At 40.0% G+C, this 19,537-nt stretch overlaps 1 protein-coding gene across 2 annotated transcripts in view; it reads left to right on the forward strand.

The window, feature by feature from the left end:
• Window positions 1-19,537, forward strand: part of LOC150079033 (twitchin-like) — a 2,795,346-nt gene that overhangs the window by 1,670,378 nt on the left and 1,105,431 nt on the right. For both annotated transcript variants that reach the window (XM_090382361.1, XM_090382360.1), the window contains one exon: window positions 3,039-3,341. In XM_090382361.1, the coding sequence (XP_090238487.1) occupies window positions 3,039-3,341 (303 nt within the window). The remainder of the gene's footprint in view (window positions 1-3,038; window positions 3,342-19,537) is intronic.

Raw genomic sequence — 19,537 nt, forward strand, 5'->3', positions numbered from 1 at the left:
ACATCCTTCTTGAAATGAGGCCTCCAGACCTGTATACAGTACTCAAGATGTGGCCTTACCATTGCCTTGTACAAGGGAATAATCACCTCCTTATCCCTGCTAGAAAAATTCCTGTATATCATTGACAAGACACCATGAGCTACTCTTGCAGCTCGTCTGCACTGCTCAGAGAACTTCATATCTGCCTGCACAATTACCCCCAGGTCCTTTTCATTCTCCACCACTGTCAGTGTAGTACCGCAGAGTTGATACGTTGCTCTGGGGTTACTGTTTCCCATATGCAGCACTTTACATTTGTCGATGTTAAACCTCATTTGCCACCTCTCAGCCCATCTGTTCAACCTTTCCAGATCCTGTTGCAGCAGCATAGCGTCAGTATTGTCCTTAATGACCCTGCCAACCTTTGTATCATCTGCAAACTTGGACATTAAACTTGATATTCCATCATCAATATCATTCATAAACACCGAAAACAACAACGGACCCAACACTGAACCTTGAGGAACTCCACTAATAACATTAGTCCACGTTGAGCAGTGTCCATTGATTACCACTCTCTGTCTTCTGCCACTCAACCATCCCCTTATCCATAGCAGCAATTTGCCTCCAATGCCACACTGCTCCAATTTGTGCAGCAGTCTTCCATGTGCAACAGTATCAAAAGCCTTTCTAAGATCCAAATATATAATATCAAAGTTATTCCCTGCATCCAGTTCTTTTGTGACTACATCATAGTATCCAATCAAATTGGTCAGGCAAGACCTGCCCTTAACAAAACCATGCTGCGTCTGAGCTATAACTGAATTCTTGTCTAGATGATCCTGCAGTGCTTCTTTAACCAGTGCCTCCATTAATTTACCTGGAACAGAAGTTAAACTAACAGGTCTATAATTACTTGTGTCAGCCTTTGATCCTCCTTTGTGAATTGGGGTTACATTTGCACATCTCCAGTCTATGGGTACCTCCCCTGAATCCAAAGAAGCTCTCATAATTATGGCTAGGGGTTTGCATACTTCCTTTGCTGTCTCCTTTAATATAACTGGATAGATCCCATCCACCCCAGGTGCCTTTTTTATGTTTATCCTCAACAATCTCTCCTCCACTTTCCTCTCAGTTATTACAAAATCATCCAGAAAAGAACTAAGTTTGAATTCCATCGATGACAGTAGGAATTTTTATGGGTTTTTTTCACAATGTAGCTGAATTAGTCAGTTTTGGGCGAGGGAAACTTGGGTTTTTCATCCATAAAAATAGAAAATTGGCCCCAGAACACACACAATTTGAACACAGAGCAAATTAGTCACCAATGCTCCTAAAAAAGAAAAAAAGATATGATACTGAAGATGTTAAAGAATTACTGGTAGAAAAAGAGGCTGCCAAAGCTGCTCTGGTGGAAATGACATCGGAGGCAAATCAATTCAGAGGATGATAGCACAGATGAAAATTCTGAACTCCCAAATTTTACACTAAAAAGTGTACGGAAAGGCATAAAGTTAGCCTTACAATTAAAATCTTATTTTTTGAATTCAGATTCTTCGACTGAAAGGAGCCCAAAGTTCAAAAGGGAGCATTAAAAATGCTTAGTTCCATACAATGAAATTACAGAGATCCACCAAGCAAAAGCAAACAAACCCAGATTACTGATGTTTTAAAGAGATCAGAAGATACACGAAATCTAGAATGGTGTATTTTTGTCAGTTTTGTTAACATTTTGGTAACGAAATAATGTATTTTTGTTAGTCTTGGAGCGCAACCCCCTTTTTCAGTTCTTAGTCCTGTATAACACGGTTTTGCACTACACAACATTTTATAGGAACCTAACTACCGTGTTATACGAGGGTTCCTGTATATGCTTTTAATTATTTATTTCAAGTCTTCTTATTTCTCCTGGAATGCTGAAGGACATAAAGAAAAAAAAAACAGCATATGTTGGACACCTGATGAGGAACAACAAATTGAGGGGATAATGGAAGGAAAATGAAAGCCTGAGAGAAGACATACACCATGGCTTGGCAACATCAAGAATTGGACAGGACTGAACACCAAGCAGCTATTCAGAGCTAGCAGAGACAGAGAGACATTTGCCGTGGTGGTTTCTGACCTCCATTAGGAGATGGCACACAGAGATATAGAAGAATTGCTCTTGGAAATAAAATGTTTTCTGAATCCACAAAATTTCTCTGAATAAGAGGGATCCAATTAATTTAAGAAAAAAAATCAAATGCACTTGAAATGTAGCATAATGAGGTCTGGAAATGGGCAAGTTGTGCATAGACATTGGCTCCCTAATTCCTTAGATCTTATACTTGCCTCTATTGATGTTAATGATATTGATATAAATAAAGCATCTTTCTAGTCCTGAAAAGCCTTTTCCACTCCTGAACATAATGCGTAATTTACCTTCTCTCTCTCTCTCTCTCTCTCTCTCTCTCTCTCTCTCTCTCTCTCTCTCTCTCATACGTAGAATCAAAAGTGCTACTAGTATTTCTGATGCCTTAAATTTATCCATCATAAACAACAAAAAATACGTATAGTTTGAACTCATCCTCAGTGATTGATTCTGCCCATATCCTTCCTAAACTGACATTGAGTCTGGCTACTTAGTGTTACTACTGAAAGCCAAAATATGACAAAATTTTTCAGTATGATCATGCTGATAGTATAATTTCCAGTGTTGTATCTTTACTATTATCAATAAATTTAATGTGTAAAGTTTCTTTTAGTGTTTTAAATATATATTAAATTGCTTCAAATATGGTATTCCTGATTTAATTGTAATAATTAAAAAATTTTAATAACCATAAAAGAGTTAGCAAAAGCTTAAGATGCCGAAGTTCATGACAAGAAATATGCATTTAGTCAAAGCCTAATTAAGAGAATTAGTCAGAGCTTAATAAAAAAAATTTAATAAAGAGCTTAATAAAGCTTAATAAAATTGTAATAATTAAATTATTAAATACGGTGGTAATTTTTTCATCATTTCTGAATTTAAGTAATTATTAGGGCTTATTAGGTTTCAAGTTTTTCAATTTTTACAGAATGTTCACAACCACCTGGTAAGCCTAAAGTTACAGACTGGGATAAAGATCATGTTGATCTTGAATGGACACCACCAAAAGACACAGGTGGAGTACCTCTTAGTGGATATATTGTTCAAAAAAAGGAGAAGGGTTCCCCAGTTTGGACAAAGGCAGCAGACATTCCAGCCAATCAGAACAAATGCTCTGTACCAGGTTTACAAGAGGGTAATGATTACGAATTCCGAGTGATAGCAGTTAATAAAGGAGGAGAAAGTGAACCCAGTGAACCATCTGACTTCGTAACAGCCAAACCAAGATTTTGTAAGTAAATTCAATCATATTTAAATTAGTTTTGTTATGATATCCAAATTGGAAAGATGGATTTCAAAAAAAATTACATCCGGATCATGTCACATAATCTTACTTGAAATTGAGAGGAATCGCAGTCTTGGGCACTTGGGCATAAGAACAAATCAAAAAAAAAAAAAAAAAATATATATATATATATATATACAGGGTGTTTCAAAAATGATGGTCAATAATTTAAAGGTGAAATAAGCAAAAAAGTCCCAGTGAACATTGGGCCGCAAATTAACCGTTTTCAAGATAATGCACATTTTCTGTTAAGATCTGCCACTGACTATGAGAGCACTAGTTTAGCAAAAAGTTGTAAATCCTTTACTAAGGGTGGTTTTATTAAACATAAGATAATACATTTTGGTTTCAACACCACAGGATTTTTACAGATGTTACAAAAGGTGCTCAAAATGCTATCAGTATGCAGCTTTGTAGTCTTCTCTGCATTGAGTTGTGAATCCTCTCAGGTATTCCTGGGTCATTTCTGATTTGCTGAAAGGCTCCTTCAACCCGATACTGCAATTCCTCAACTGTGTTAATGTCAGAAGTGCACACCAAGCTTTTTACATGACCCCAGATAGGAAAAGTCCATAGGATTTAAGTCTGGTGATCTGGGAGGCCACATTACAGGCCCATCTCTACCTATCCACCAATGACTATACCCATAGCGCAGCTTTCCTATGTGTCGCCAATAAGCAAAATAAAATTTGTCGCCTAAATGTTGAATACTGATAAGGGTTAACCAATCAGAAAACAATATCGAAAAAAATTTTGGCGCCCTCTTGAACTGCCGCCAGTAAGCGATGCTTACCTCACCTGCCCACTTGCTGTAGCCCTCACCATACCTTCTAGTTAGATACCGAGTCACAACTCGAGCAAAATGTGCCGGAGCACCATCATGCATAAAACCACACATTCTGGCATTGCTGAAATGGAACATTATCATCATCAAGGAGGTCTGGAAGAACATTCTGCAGAAACTGAAGGTACAGCTCTCCTGTTAGCCTGTTTGACAGAAAGTGTGGTCCAATTAGATCGTCTCCTGGGAGTCCTGCCCAGACATTCAATGAGAAACATTGCTGATGTCATGACTCGTGAATGGTATTAGGATTTTTGTTGGATCAAATGTGACCGTTATGAAAATTAAAAATACCATCACGAGTAAACCCAGCTTTGTCAGTGAACAAAATGTTGTTTAAAAATTGGGGATTCAGGACACTGTTGTTGCATCCCCTAGAAGTTCACTCTGCGAGGGTAGTCTGTATTGCTGACACCTTGTATATGCTGGATATGGTAGTAGTATAATTGGCAATGTAAAATTCGCCACACATTCTATGACTCAGTACACACTCTTGCAGAGTAACTCTCCTTGTCGAAATTCCTGGATTTTGTTCTATTCTTTCTAACACCCTTTCCTCAACATCAAGTGTTATGCTTCTGGGTCTACCTGCTCATACTCCATGTGCGAAGCGCCCATATTCTCCAAGGTGTTGATGTACCCTGATGAATGTTCTCCTGTTGGGCTGCCTTCGGTGGGGAAATGATTCTTGGTACAAACATGCAGCCTCGAGTGCGCTGCCATTGGCTCTATCACACATGAAGTGCATGTCCACATACTCCTCGTTGCTGTAACCTCTTTCCATGTTGACTATTCTTTGACAAGTACTAGTATGCCTGCTACGTCTCAGAGCATTGAGAGAGGGGAAAGGGAGAGAATAAGCATAACCTAAACAAACAAGTCAATAGTGGATCCGAACTCTGTACAGTTTGCCTTGTCGGTGGTGGATCCCAACTAGAAATGTGCAATATCTCGAAAATGATTCACTTAAGGACCCATGTTTACTAGGCTCTTTTCGCATATTGTAGTCTGTACAGTTCACCTTTAAATTATTGACCATCGCTTTTAAAACACCCTATATATATATATATATATATATATATATACAGTGCTTTTTTAGTAAAAAAATAGGTGCCGATACTCATTCTTTGCTATCAGGAAAAATTGAAAATTAAAAGGATATGAAAAGTACTATAAAATTTTTTTTCCCTGATAGTTACTTTCGTAGTAATATTTTTGGAATAAGAACAACAAATTTAGTATATTAACACAGTTTATTAAGTATAAATTTATTATTCAAGTATATATAGAAAAATAGCATTAGCATTAGCAGAGGCATTTGATGCAAGAAAGCAAGCTTATGCAGCATCAGCCAAAAAAAAAAAAAAAAAACCACTTCCACTTCACCCCTCTGTTCGTTCGAAATACCAGTCCAGCTGAGCCTTAAACTTATTTAGGCTATCAACTTCCACGACAAGGGATGGACGTCTGTTCCACCAACCAACCACCCGCTGGCTAAAGGCAAATTTCCGCACATCTATCCTACATCTGTCTTTCCTCAATTTGAATTTATGCCCACTCAGGTGATTATTCTGAGCGAGAGGAAGAATCCCATCAGCATTGAGCATGCTCAAACCATTCAAGGCTTTATACACCTCTATCAGATCACCTCGCTGGTGCCTAGTCTCCAGACACTGTAATTTGCAAAACTTAAGCCTTTCTTCGTAAGAGCACCCCTTTGTTCCATTCACTAATCTTGTTGCCCTTCTCTGTACTCGTTCCAGCAGCTCTACATCCTTCTTGAAATGAGGCCTCCAGACCTGTATGCAGTACTCTAGGTGTGGCCTGACCATTGCCTTATACAAGGGAATAATCACCTCCTTATCCCTGCTAGAAAAATTCCTATATATCATTGACAATACACCATGAGCTACTCTTGCAGCCCGTCTGCACTGCACTGCAGATATGAAGAGAACTTCATATCTGCCTGCACAACCACCCCCAGGTTCCTTTCATTCTCTACCACTGTCAGTGTAGTACCACAGAGTTGATACGTTGCTCTAGGGTTGCTGTTTCCCATGTGTAGTACTTTACATTTGTCAATGTTAAACTTCATTTGCCACCTCTCAGCCCATCTGCTCAACCTTTCCAGATCCTGTTGCAGCAGCATAGTGTCAGTAGTGTCCTTGACAACCCTGCCTACCTTTGTATCGTCTGCAAACTTCGACATTAAGCTTGATATACCATCATCAATATCATTTATAAATACAGAAAACAATAATGGACCCAACACTGAGCCCTGAGGGACTCCACTAATAACATTAGTCCACGACGAGCAGTGTCCATTGATTACCACTCTCTGTCTTCTCCCCCTCAGCCACCCCTTTATCCACAGCAGCAATTTGCCTCCAATGTCACACTCCTCCAATTTGTGCAGCAGTCTTCCATGTGCAACAGTATCAAAAGCCTTTCTCAGATCCAAGTATATAATATCAAAGTTATTCCCTGCATCCAGTTCCTTTGTGACTGCATCATAGTATCCAATCAAATTGGTCAGGCAAGACTTCCCCTTAACAAAACCATGCTATGTCCGAGCTATAACTGAAGTCTTGTCTAAATGATCCTGCAGTGCTTCTTTAACTAGTGCCTCCATTAATTTTCCTGGAACAGAAGTTAAACTCACAGGTCTATAATTACTTGTGTCAGCCTTTGATCCTCCTTTGTGAATTGGGGGCACATTTGCACATCTCCAGTCTGAGGGTACCTCCCCTGAGTCCAAGGAAGCTCTAATAATTATGGCTAAGGGTTTGCTTACTTCCTCTGCTGCCTCCTTTAATATAACTGGATAGATCCCATCCACCCCGGGTGCCTTTCTTGTGTTTATCTTCAACAATTTCTCCTCCACTTTACTCTCAGTTATTACAAGATTCTCTAGCTTACTGCTAGAGTTGAATACACTTCTGGCATTCACCTCTCAAAGATTTCTCATAATCTGCCTTCGCCTGCCTAACCTCCTTTGCAACTTGGTTACAGATCAACTTGTATCTATCATAGGCTTCTGTGTCATGTGTTAATTTGTATGTATCCCATGCATGTTTCTTCTCTGCCATATGCCTCATTAGTTCATCTGACATCCATTTAGGCCTAAACCTTGAACAATATTTCTTAGTTGGCATGTAAAGCCTAGTAGCTTCCAAGATAAGTTCTTTGAATGCTTCCCATTTTGCATTTGCTGTTGGTAACATCATCAGTTGGTCCCACTGTATAGAATTTAAATACTGTCTCAGTCCATCGTAATCGCCTTTACGAAAGCAATAACCCTTCCCTTTCTTCCCTTTACCCCTAATGGTAGTTACCTCTTTGAGTAAATCCCACTTCAGCACACTGTGATCACTGCCACCTAGTGGTTCATTTATCTGCAGATTCTTAATGCATGAAGAATCACTGCTGATAATCAAATCAAGAGTATTCCTCCCTCTAGTTGCCTCACGATCATGCTGATGTAGAAAACAATCATCCAATAAATCCACAAAAGCCTTGCTAGTGTGTGAGTGACCAGCCCCCAAATTCCAGTCAATATCTGGGAAATTAAAATCTCCCATTATAAGACTCTCTGATTTACTTGCCCACTCTATTTCCCTGTACAGTTTCTTATTATACTCATCAGAGTCATTAGGCCTATAGCACATTCCTACTCTCAATTTTGATCTCCCAATGCTTATGTCACACCAAACTGACTCGACACTGCACTGTCCAGCGATGTCCACTGGCTTCACTTCCTTGGATTTTATGTATTTCTTAACTAATAGCATAACCCCTCCTCCCTTCCTATCCAGTCTATCCTTTCTGTAGACGTTGTACTCCCCAAATTTCAGTTCTGCATTCCTTATATCTGTGTGACACCACGTCTCTGATATCCCAACAATATCTGCCTTTGATGTTTTGAGCAATACGTCAAATTCATCAAATTTATTTACTAAACTCCTAGCATTGGTGTATACGCAAGTATACATGCACCTATTTCTATTCTTAGCTACCCTAACACAACCCATGTGTTTACTTGTACCGCAATGACTCCCAGCAGTCTCTGAAATATCCCGCATCTTGTTTTTCAGGCTTCTGCTCATTCCAATAGGAGCAGTGCAAGAATCTCTTTCACCTTTGCCAGTGACTACTGTTAATCTATTAGTCTTTGTATCCCCCCAATCTAGCAGTTTTCCGACCCACCTAACACTGCCTTGATAGCATCAGCAAATATTCTTGCACCCTTTCTATTTAAGTGTATCCCATCCCTGTAGAAGCAGTCTCTCCTGTTAACAAGTACAGTCCACGCTGAAAGAAATTCTACCCCTTGAGCCTTGCACAATCTTTCCAGGGCCGAATTGATCGACAAGGCTCTCATCATATACTCCCTCCTATCGTGTCTGGGCAGAATTGCAGACACTTTCAAATTCCACCCTATTTCACGGCTTTTTTTCAACAGTGACCTGTACTTGTTAAGCAATTCTGCTGGTCTCCTACTCTTGATATCATTAGTGCCAACGTGTACAACTATATCACCTTTTGTGCCCTTAAAAGGTGATATCTGCTCTACAACGTCATCAACCTTTGCCCCTGGCAGACATACCCTGGTCCTGTTCCACCTATCCTCTTTACAAAGCATGTTCCCCGTTTCCCTGACAATAGAGTCACCAACAACTACTAGTTCCTTTGGGACCAGCGCATTCTGCCTTGAGGGTTGCCGCTGTGTTGCGTGATGACCAAGTGCAAGCTCTGGCGTTGATGTAGGCAGCTGAGAGCTTGATGGGCCCCTCAATAAGTAAATAAATCGGTCAACTACTGAGTGCCAGGCACTCAGAATGACACGAATTGTCGTTAGTGTAGTATCTCAAATAAAGAGCTTTATGGTAAACTGAAAAAAGTTTCTAGTACCCCGGCTTGGCCTAAAACTTAGGAAATAATGAAAATGTTGTCTATTTGAGTCTTTCCAGTTGTTGTGAATGCCAAGGGTTGGAGAAGCGACTCCGACTTCATCCTGCAGAAGCGATTAAAGTCTCGAGAGAGAAGCGACTGGCAGGTGAGGGCCCTGCAAGATTCCATGCAGGCGCCTCTCCACCACTGCCGCCTCAACACTGGCTCTCTGAGTACCTCCTTGCCTGGACAACCCCAGCTTTGAAAATTGTTAAAAAATACTTCTTGTCACAAAATTTATAAATGGCCTTTATAGAATTATTAACTAACTATTTAGCAACCTTTTTGTCACCAAAAAGAGAGTTACTTAGTAAAAAGAAGCACGCTATGAAGTTCAATAAATTGAAGTGCAACAAAAAAAAAAAAAGATTTTGAACTAATTAACTAATTTTGAACTAATTTTAACACAAAAATAAATGATAGATTTCAATTGCAATAGTTTTTCCTTGATAAGCATCGAATAACGCATGGTTAATGTGATTTTTAAATTTTTAGCTCTGTTAGTGACGGAAATAGAGGGGGGACATGAAAATTACTTACATTTTCCTGTCTGACACTGCCATTTTTAATTTTAAAAATATTTTAAAATTATATTTTAAACATGCTCGTTGAGCTCTTTCCAACGTTATAGCTATAGGTTGTCGACAACATTTTTATCCCCCCACATTTTAACCCCCCTCCATTTCTCAGACAAATTTTTGTCAACAATGATCAATATGGTGTTATGTTGGCCCACTTGATGTGCAAACCCATGCAAAATTTCTAGTCAGTAGGTTGTGTGGTTCCAGAGATAGAATGTTGTGACAGATGGATGGACAGGCAGACAACCGAGTGACATTTTAAGGGTCCTTCGTTAAACTATGGCCCCTAAAAATAATAAGTAAAAATAAATAACATAAGTAAAAATAATTTTATAATAAAGTTTTTGTAGAATATTCTAAATTTTATTAAGTTCTCATCTGACACCCTATGCCGACTTCTTTTCTTCCTCTTTGTGCGTCTCTTGCTGAGTGACCTTTCTGAAGCAGCCACGGATCAACATATTTTGCTGGATCGAAGTGGGTCAGCAGTGGGCCTACAATTTTAAGAAACAGAAGTGAAGAAACTGTTTTTGTCATCAACGAAGCTCTGGTTGGGCTGGCGATCAGATTCATTTGTGAAAATCCTCATTCACATTCACTCGATGAAATTGGTATCATACTCAGCGTCCATCAAATTCTTCCGAAACCATCTTTTCAATTAGGTACCCCCGAAATCCAAATCGGATGCAGACATCCAGTGGAGACTGTGGCACAACATCCTTCCCACCCCAGTCAAGCTACAAATCTTCGGGTTACGCTCCTCAAACTACTGCCTGTTTTGTGCCACTCCAGGTACCCTGGAACACATATATCTGGCATGCCCTGTGAACAAGGAACTCGTCAAATACGCTTTGGATGCAGCAAAGCTTGCCTGCAACCATGCCCACACTCCGGAGGACTACTGGTACCTACTTCACTCTGAGCAGACAGCACACACCACCTGCAACTTCCTATTCATTGCGTCCAAGGCCGTCATTTACAACTTCTGCTTGAAGCACACAAGAAGCAGTGACAACGTGCCTCCTGTCGACACATCGGCACAACATCTGAAGTGGAGCCTATGGAGGAAGTTGCAGAGCAGACTTCTACTCGAATTCCACAGCAAAAATCCAGAAAATGTGGATCATCTTAACAGCGAATGGAACAGTGGCGGTCACCTCTTCACCATCACCTTCACCGTGTGACACTTAATATGAGAATGATCCAATGCCAAGAAACTGTTGTCTTAATTCCTGAAATTGAAATGTTAAAACGTTTGTATTTCATTCTAAAAAGTTTTCTTTATCTTTCCTTTTTTGCTTAGTACATAGAATGTAAATGTTCTTGAAAATGTATCTACTGTTCACATTTTAATAAAATAAAATAAAAAAATAAAAAAATACCCCCAAAATCCACAAATTGCATTTAACTGTAACCTAATTGACAATTTTCCAACTTCATTTTCACCAAATGCCTTAGAAGGTTTAATAACTCCGTTGTCCCCGTTTTCCTTCTCTCGTCATCGTCATCGGTATTGTCACTAGTCATTAAATTTGAATTTTTTTTTTTTTTTGAAAATGTCAGTGTCATTCGGATATTCAAGTACTGTGACCATGTAATCAGAAATAGGGAAAATTTACGGAAATAAATGTGGATAACGCACATTTGTGGATAACTACAAATAAATATGGATAGATAGATAGATTGCTTAAAAATTGGGGGTTCAGGACACTGTTGTTGCATAGACAGACAGACAGACAGACAGACAGACGAGATTAGATAGATAGATAAGAGGCAGACATCGAAAGTCAAAACTATGGAAAAATGCTTAGGTACTAATAAAATAAAAATAATATAATAAGAGAAGTACTTAATGCTGTTAGTCTGATGATTTTAACGTTTTCATCAAGGGTCAGCCATCAAATCTAAAGGATTGACGGGAAGAAGTTAAGGCCTCTGTTTCTAACTGAAATATACAAGCACATGGTTGAAACAATGAAACCAAGCGGCAAGTATGTGGAAAGCTGATATATATTTCATTGCTGAACCGACAGAGGCAAAGACAGGGAAAAGAAAAGGAAGATAAAAATAACAATAAATGAAAAAGTAATATAAAAAATCAAAGTGAAAGAACAATGATGCAACTTACTATAGAACATGTCGGAGTTGGAGTGTGGGTGGTGAGATGTGTATCAGAATGCTGCATAGGGGTTAGCGAAAAGAACTGCCTGCTATTATCGGAGAAATTTATAGTATGTTGTAGCGACCTCAAGTGTTGGAAGGAGGCAGTAAGTTGGTCAAGATTAAGATTACTAGGTGTGATGGGAAGATCAGCATTAAACAAATGAAGCATTACATCCCAGAATAGTGGAGAAATAATAAACTTTCAAAGTAGTGTAACAGCTCTACTGTAGTAATGTACACGCTCAACTTTGTATAAGGCGAAAAAAGCAAGTTATATTAGAAAAATAGCATCTTGATATTGCGTTCAATAAACTAATGGCTCATGAGAAATAAGAGATATAAGGTGCTAGGATAGTGGAAAGAGATTGGAGGTAGAGAAAATATAGCTGTGCTAGAGGTGTCCGGGGTCGTGAATAAAACCTCTAACCATTCTCTACTACCTCTATTATTATTATTATTATTATATTATTTCTCCCTGATTGGGGATTCCACCTCATGATGGGTATTGCTACGAAGTACACAGGATGGTTTTTGTTGTGTCTTTGGCACCATACCTGTGGTTGACACGATGATCGGGATGGTCATTACTTGTTGCATATGCTACATCTCTTTGATCTCTTGTCTTAGGTTCGTGTACTTCCTGATTTTTTCCCCATGGGTTTTCTGCAGGTTGCCAGTGTTGGGTACCGCTATGTCAATCAGATAGGTAGCCTTTTCCTTCTTGTCCACAAAGGTTATGTCCGGTCTGTTTTGCTGGATTGTCCTATCCATTATTATGGCGTGGTCCCAGTACAGCTTGTGGGTTGGGGTGTCTAGTACTGCCTGGGATTCGTACTTGTAGTACGGTTTGACCAACTGGTATTTCCTTGCTAGCTCCTGATGTATTATCCTGGCTACCTGGTCGTGTCTATGAGTGTACTCAGTCTGGGTGATCACCTGCATCCTGCAGTGATGTGTTGGATTGTTTCTGATGCCATGTGGCATTATCGACATGTGTCATCGGACACTTTGGGTTCCTTGGTGATTCATGTGATGCATTTTCTATAGCTCCTGGTATTGATTACCTGGTCTTGGATGGCGAGCATGAATCCTTCAGTCTTGGGGGAAGAGCATCCCACTCGTGAGCCATGCATTGGAAGCAATTTTATCTATGTGATCTTGATGGAGATCATTGTAGTGTCTGCCATGAAGTGTCTTCTCTGCCCATCTTTCTAGCTTCGTTTGTACCTCCTGGTTGGGAGGGGACTCCTCGCTTAGGTTGAGTGGGGTATACTGCTTGTCTATCTTCCTTATGGCCTGATGGAGTGCTGCTGTGTGTTTCTGGAAGTAAACCTTCAGGTTAACTATCGCTGTCTTCTGTTGCTCAATGAGGTCTATCAGGCCCCTTCCTCCTTCTTCCCGGGCAATTGTCAGTCTCTCCACGGCAGATTGCGGGTGGTGTTGGCAGCTCTTTGTCATCTTTGTCCTTGTCTTTCTCACGATATCCTCCAGCTCAGTGTTAGTCCAATCTGTGACCCTGATGCAGAATGTTAACACTGCTTCAGGGACTGCATAGGTGTTTATGGCTTTAACTGTGTTCCCTCTGTTCAGTTTTGCTTTCAGCAGGCTTCTGAGTCTCTGATGGTTTCTGTCAGGGAGGCCTTAATTTCCTTGTGCTGTAACTGCTGAGCTTGCATAATCCCCAAGTATTTGTAGGCCTCTCCCTCTGCCATGGCTTCAATCTCTTTACCAGTGTACAGCTGGTAGTTTTGGTTGACCTATTTTCCCTTGTGTAATCCGTGGGTCTTGCATTTCTTTAGACCAAATTCCATCCTAATATCATTCCTGAATTCTTCGGTGATCTGGAGTAGTTGCTGAAGGTGCTTCTTGGTTCCCACATAGAGCTTGATGTCATCCATATACATCAGATGGGTGATCGTGTATAGCTTCTTCCTTCCTTCTTTGAAGTTATATCCATACTTGTTACCGTTGAGCATGGTAGATAGCTGGTTAAATGCAAGACAGAACCAAAATGGGCTCAGGGCATCTCCCGGAAAGATTCCTCTCCTGATGGGGATTGGCCTGGTTGTGATGTTTTCGTCCTTAATGGTGGTACTCAATTTCGCCATCATTTCTCCTGGGAAGTTTGTCACATCAGATTCACTTTGTAGATATTCAGCGCCTCTATTAGCCAGCTATAAGGCATGGAGTCGAAGACCTTGCTGTAATCGATGTAGGCTGTGTACGTGTTCCAGCGCTTCTTGTAGGCTTGCTCCATAACCGCGGCATCTATGGTTAATTGCTCCTTGCATCCTTTCTGCTGTTCAGCCAATATGTTCTGGCTCTCCAAGTGTTCTGATATCTTCCTGGTTATGCAGCTGGTCAGGATTTTGTACATTGTTGGCAGGCAGGTGATTGGCCTATATTTTGCTGGTTTTTTTTTATCTTCGTCTTTAGGCTTCAGATATGTGATTCCTTGGGTGAGAAACTTCAGAATTTTCTCTGGGCGCCTTATCATTTGGGTAAACCTCTGCCAGGTGCTTGTGTGTGCAAGTGAGCTTCTTGTACCAGTAGTAGTAGTAGTGGCATGTGATGCAAGAAAGCATGTGTATGAGCTTATGCAGCATCAGCCAAAAAAAAAAAAAAAAAAAAAAAAATCACACCATTCCCTTCAAATGCCTGTCCAGTACCTCCTTAAATTTATTCAACCTATCAACTTCCACAACAACAAATGGAAGTTTGTTCCAGCAATTAACCACCCGCTGGCTAAAGGTTCGTAATCTGAACGAACCCTTCAGATTCGGTTCGTAATCAGATTACGAACCTAAGCCCCGTTAGGTTCGTAATCTGAACAAGTGGAAGGATCCCATCAGAATTCGGCGTGCTCAACCCATTCAAGGCCTTATATATCTCAATCAGATCACCGCGCAGGTGCCTAGTCTCCAGCCACTGCAATTTGCAGAATTTAAGCCTCTCTTGGTAAGATGATCCCTTCATTCCTCTCACCAATCTTGTTGCCCTTCTCTGTACACGCTCAAGTAAATCTACATCCTTCCTAAAATGAGGCCTCCAGACCTGTACACAGTACTCAAGGCTTGGCCTGACCATTGCCTTATACAGAGGGATAATCACCTCCTTTTCCCTGCTAGCAAAATTCCTATATATCATTGACAAAACCCCATGACCTGCGCTGGCAGCCTGTCTGCATTGCTCAGAAACCTTCATATCTGCCTGCACAATTACTCCCAGGTCTTTTTCATTTTCTACCACCTTAAGTGTTAGTACCACACAGTTGGTACGTTTCTCTGGGGTTACTTCTACCCATATGCAGTACTTTGCATTTGTCAAGGTAAAACTTCAGTTGCCACTTCTTAGCCAATCTGCCCAAATTATCTAGATCCTTTTGCAGTAGCACACTGCCATTACTGTCATTAACAACCCTGCCAACCTTTGTATCATCTGCAAACTTCGACATTAAGCCTGATATACCTTCATCAATATCATTGATAAATATACAAAACAACAGTGGACCCAACACCGAACCCTGTGGGACTCCACTAATAACATTAGTCCACGAAGAGCAGTACCCATTGATTACCACCCTCTGTCTTCTCCCATTTAACCATCCTTTTATCCATTGTAGAAACTTACCCTTAATACCATTCTGCTCCAATTTGTACAATTTGAAAGACTATTGTACAATTTGTACAATAGTCTTTCATGCACAACAGTGTCAAAAGCTTTCCTGAAATCCAAATAGATGATATCAAAATTATTTTTTGCATCCAGTTCCTTTGTAACCACATCATAATATCCTATCAAGTTTGTCAGACAAGAATTTCCCTTAACAAACACATGCTGTGTCTGAATTATTGCTGCAGTCTTATCTAGATGATCCTGCAATGCATCTTTAACCAGTGACTCCATTATTTTACCCGGAACAGAAGTTAAACTAACTGGTCTGTAATTACTCGTGTCACCCTTCGATCCCCCCTTGTGAATTGGGGATACATTTGCAGATCTCCAGTCCGTGGGAACCTCCCCTGAGTCTAAGGATGCTCTCATAATTATGGCCAAGGGTTTGCTTAGTTGCTTTGCTGTGTCCTTTAATATAACTGGATAGATCCCATCCACCCCAGGTGCTTTTCTTATGTTTAACTTCAACAATTTCTCCTCCACTTTGCTCTCAGTTATTACAAAATCATAAGTATCCTGCTACAATTTGATAACCTTCTGCCATTTCCAAACCTTAATAACTTCTCGTGTGTGAATGTAGATGCAAAATACTCATCCAGTTTGTTTGCTCTCTGGGCAGGATCATCAACAGTCGATCCATCGATATCAAGTGGACCAATCAGATTCATCCCCTTCCTTTTAGAGTTTATATAAGTGAAGAAATCCTTGCTGTTTTTCTTAGCATCTTTTGCCAAGGATTTCTCGTAATCTGCCTTCGCCTGCCTAACCTCCTTTGTGACCTTATTACAGACTAGCTTATATCTGCCATAGGCTTCTGAGTCGCTTGATAATTTATATGCGTCCCATGCATTTTTCTTCTCTGTTACGAGTCTCATTAGTTCATTTGATAACCATTTAGGCCTAAACCTTGAACAGTATTTCTTAATAGGTATGAAACTTTTAGTAGCTTCCACGATTAATTCCTTGAATGCTTCCCACTTAGAATTTTCTGTTGGTAACATCGTCAGTTTATCCCACTGTACAGAATTTAAAAACTTTCTGAGACCACTGTACTCACCTTTACGGAAGCAAAAACCCTTTCCTTTACCCCTGATGGTAATTATATCTTTAAGTAAATCCCACATCAGTACACTGTGATCACTGCTACCTAGTGGTTCCTTTATCTGCAAATTCTTTATACACGAGTGATCACTGCTGATAACCAGATCAAGAGTAATACTCTCTCTGGTTGCCTCTCGAACATGCTGCTGCAGAAAACAATCATCCAATAAATCCACAAAAGTCTGACTAGTGCGTGAGTGACCAACCCCCAATTTCCAGTCAATATCTGGGAAGTTAAAATCCCCCATTATAAGACATTACTGGCCCACTCTATTTCCCTGTATAATTGTTCATTGTACTCATTCGAGTCATTAGGCCTGTAACACACTCCTACTCTTATTTTTCCTTTCGCAGTGCTTATGTCACACCAAACTGACTCAACAGTACACTGTTCATCTATATCAACTGGGTGCACTTCTTTTGATTTTATGTTTTTCTTAATTAACAGCATAACACCTCCTCCCTTTCTATCCTGTCTATCCTTTCTGTACACATTGTACTCCCCAAATTCCAGTTTGTTTTACTTCTTTATTATTATTATTATTATTGTATATGCTGTGCTGCCACTTTATTAGGTACACCTTTGTGCCTAATAAAGTGCACCCCTGTGCACACAAATGGTTTGTCCCACAACATTGCAAGTCACATGACCACAGTTGTGGATATAAATGCAACAGATCAACCTTTCTAGTATCAGTTAAGCGTACAAACCGTAGCAAGAATGGGGAAAAGGAGTGATCTAACAGACTTTGAATGTGGCATGGTAGTAGGTGCACGACATGCTGTACAAAGCATCTCTGAAACGGCAGTTCTCCTGAACTTTTCACGCACCACAGTTTCAAGGGTGTATCGAGAATGGTGCAACAAACAGAAAACATCTTCTCAATGGCACTCATCTGGAAGAAAATCGCTTGTTAATGAGAGAGTTCAGAGCAGGATGGCTAGAATTGTGCAAGCAAACAGATGGCCACAATGTCGCACATCACGTCAGAATACAACCTTGGTGTGCAGAACAAAATATCGCAACAGATCACTAGTCACACTTTGTCGCGAATGGGCTACAACAGCCGACAGCCACATCACGTACCTTTGTTATCAACCAAGAACAAGAGAGCACACCTCCTGTGGGCACAGCAACACCAGCACTGGACTATTGAGGATTGGAAAACAGTTGTTTGGTCTGACAAGTCAAAGTTCCTAGGGCATCATGTTGATGGGAGGCTCAGAATTTGGCAAAAACAGCATGAATCCATGGACCCATCATGTCTGACGACTACTGTGCAAGGTGATGGGGGCAGTGTTATGGTGTGGAGATGTTTTCTTGCCACATGTTGGATCCATTGATACCCATAGATTCACATCTGAATGCCACATCGTACCTAAACATTGTTGCTGAACAAGTGCATCCGTTCATGTTGAAGTTTATCCTCAGTCAGATGGTTACTTCCAGCAGGATAATGCGCCAGTGCACAAAGCCCGAATCACTATGGATTGGTTCCAGGAACTTGTGCAGGCGAAGTTTTTATGGCTCAGGAAAATAGAGAAGTTTTTTTCTGTTTTATTAACTTAAATTGGCATATTAACTTATTTTCTAGAGTAGCTTTATATTCCTAGTTATGATACTTAGTTTAAATTTTAACTTAGATAGAGATTTTGTAGGTTAATACTTAGTATTGTTAAGTGTATCCAATCCATGCATTTTACAAATTTTGCAGAGCTGGCAAATGTGAAGTTTTTTAGCTATATTTAGCCGCCTTATTGACTAATTGTTATATTAAATTATTTCCTATAAGTAGCTTATAGAACTAGTCAAGATCCTTGGTTTATTCTGAATTGAGACAGCGAGATTTTAGAAGTTAATTAAACCCAAGCACGGTACTAAGTACTATAGGTTCTAATACCTCTCATGTTTGGGGTTCACATAAAAAAAAAATAAAATAAATAAAGCAAGATGCCGGATCACACACTAGGTTGGTCACACACTAGGTTGGTCACACACTAGCAAGGCTTTTGTGAATTTATTGGATGATTGTTTTCTGCATAAGCATGTTCAGGATGCAGCTAGAGGGAGTAATACCCTTGATATGATTATCAGTAGTGATTCTTCATGCATTAAGAATCTGCAGATAAAGGAACCACTAGGTGGCAGTCATCGCAGTGTGCTGAAGTGGGATTTACTCAAAGAGATAACTACCATCAGGGGTTAAGGGAAGAGTTTTTTCTTTTGTAAAGGCAACTACAGTGGTCTGAGACAGTATTTAGATTCTATACGGTGGGACCAACTGATGATGTTACCAACAGCAAATTCAAAATGGGGAGCATTCAAAGAATTTATCTTGGAAGCTACTAGGCTTTACATACCAAATAAGAAATATTGTTCAAGGTTTAGGCCTAAATGGATGTCAGATGAACTAATGAGACATATGGCAGAAAAGAAAAATGCATGGGATACATATAAATTAATGGGTGACATGGAAGCCTATGATAGATATAAGCTGGTCTGTAACCAAGTCACAAAGGAGATTAGGCAGTCAAAGGCAGATTATGAGAAATCCCTCTCAAAGGATGCAAAGAGAAACAAAAAAGAATTCTTTACCTATGTAAACTGTAGAAGGAAAGGGATGAAAGAGATTGGTCCACTGGATATTGAGGGTTCAACTATTGATGATCCAGCTCAGTTGGCTAACAAACTAAATGAATATTTGGCATCTACATTCACGCATGAGGAGTTATTCAGGGAGGGGAATGTCAGGGGTGAGTTAAACTCTGGCAGTGAGCTAGATGATTTCGTAATAACTGAGAGGAAATTGGAGGAGAAATTGTTGAAGATA

This window comes from Mastigoproctus giganteus, chromosome 10 (assembly GCF_048544385.1).
Source record: "Mastigoproctus giganteus isolate SK-2022 chromosome 10, ASM4854438v1, whole genome shotgun sequence".
NCBI classification, from domain to species: domain Eukaryota; kingdom Metazoa; phylum Arthropoda; class Arachnida; order Uropygi; family Thelyphonidae; genus Mastigoproctus; species Mastigoproctus giganteus.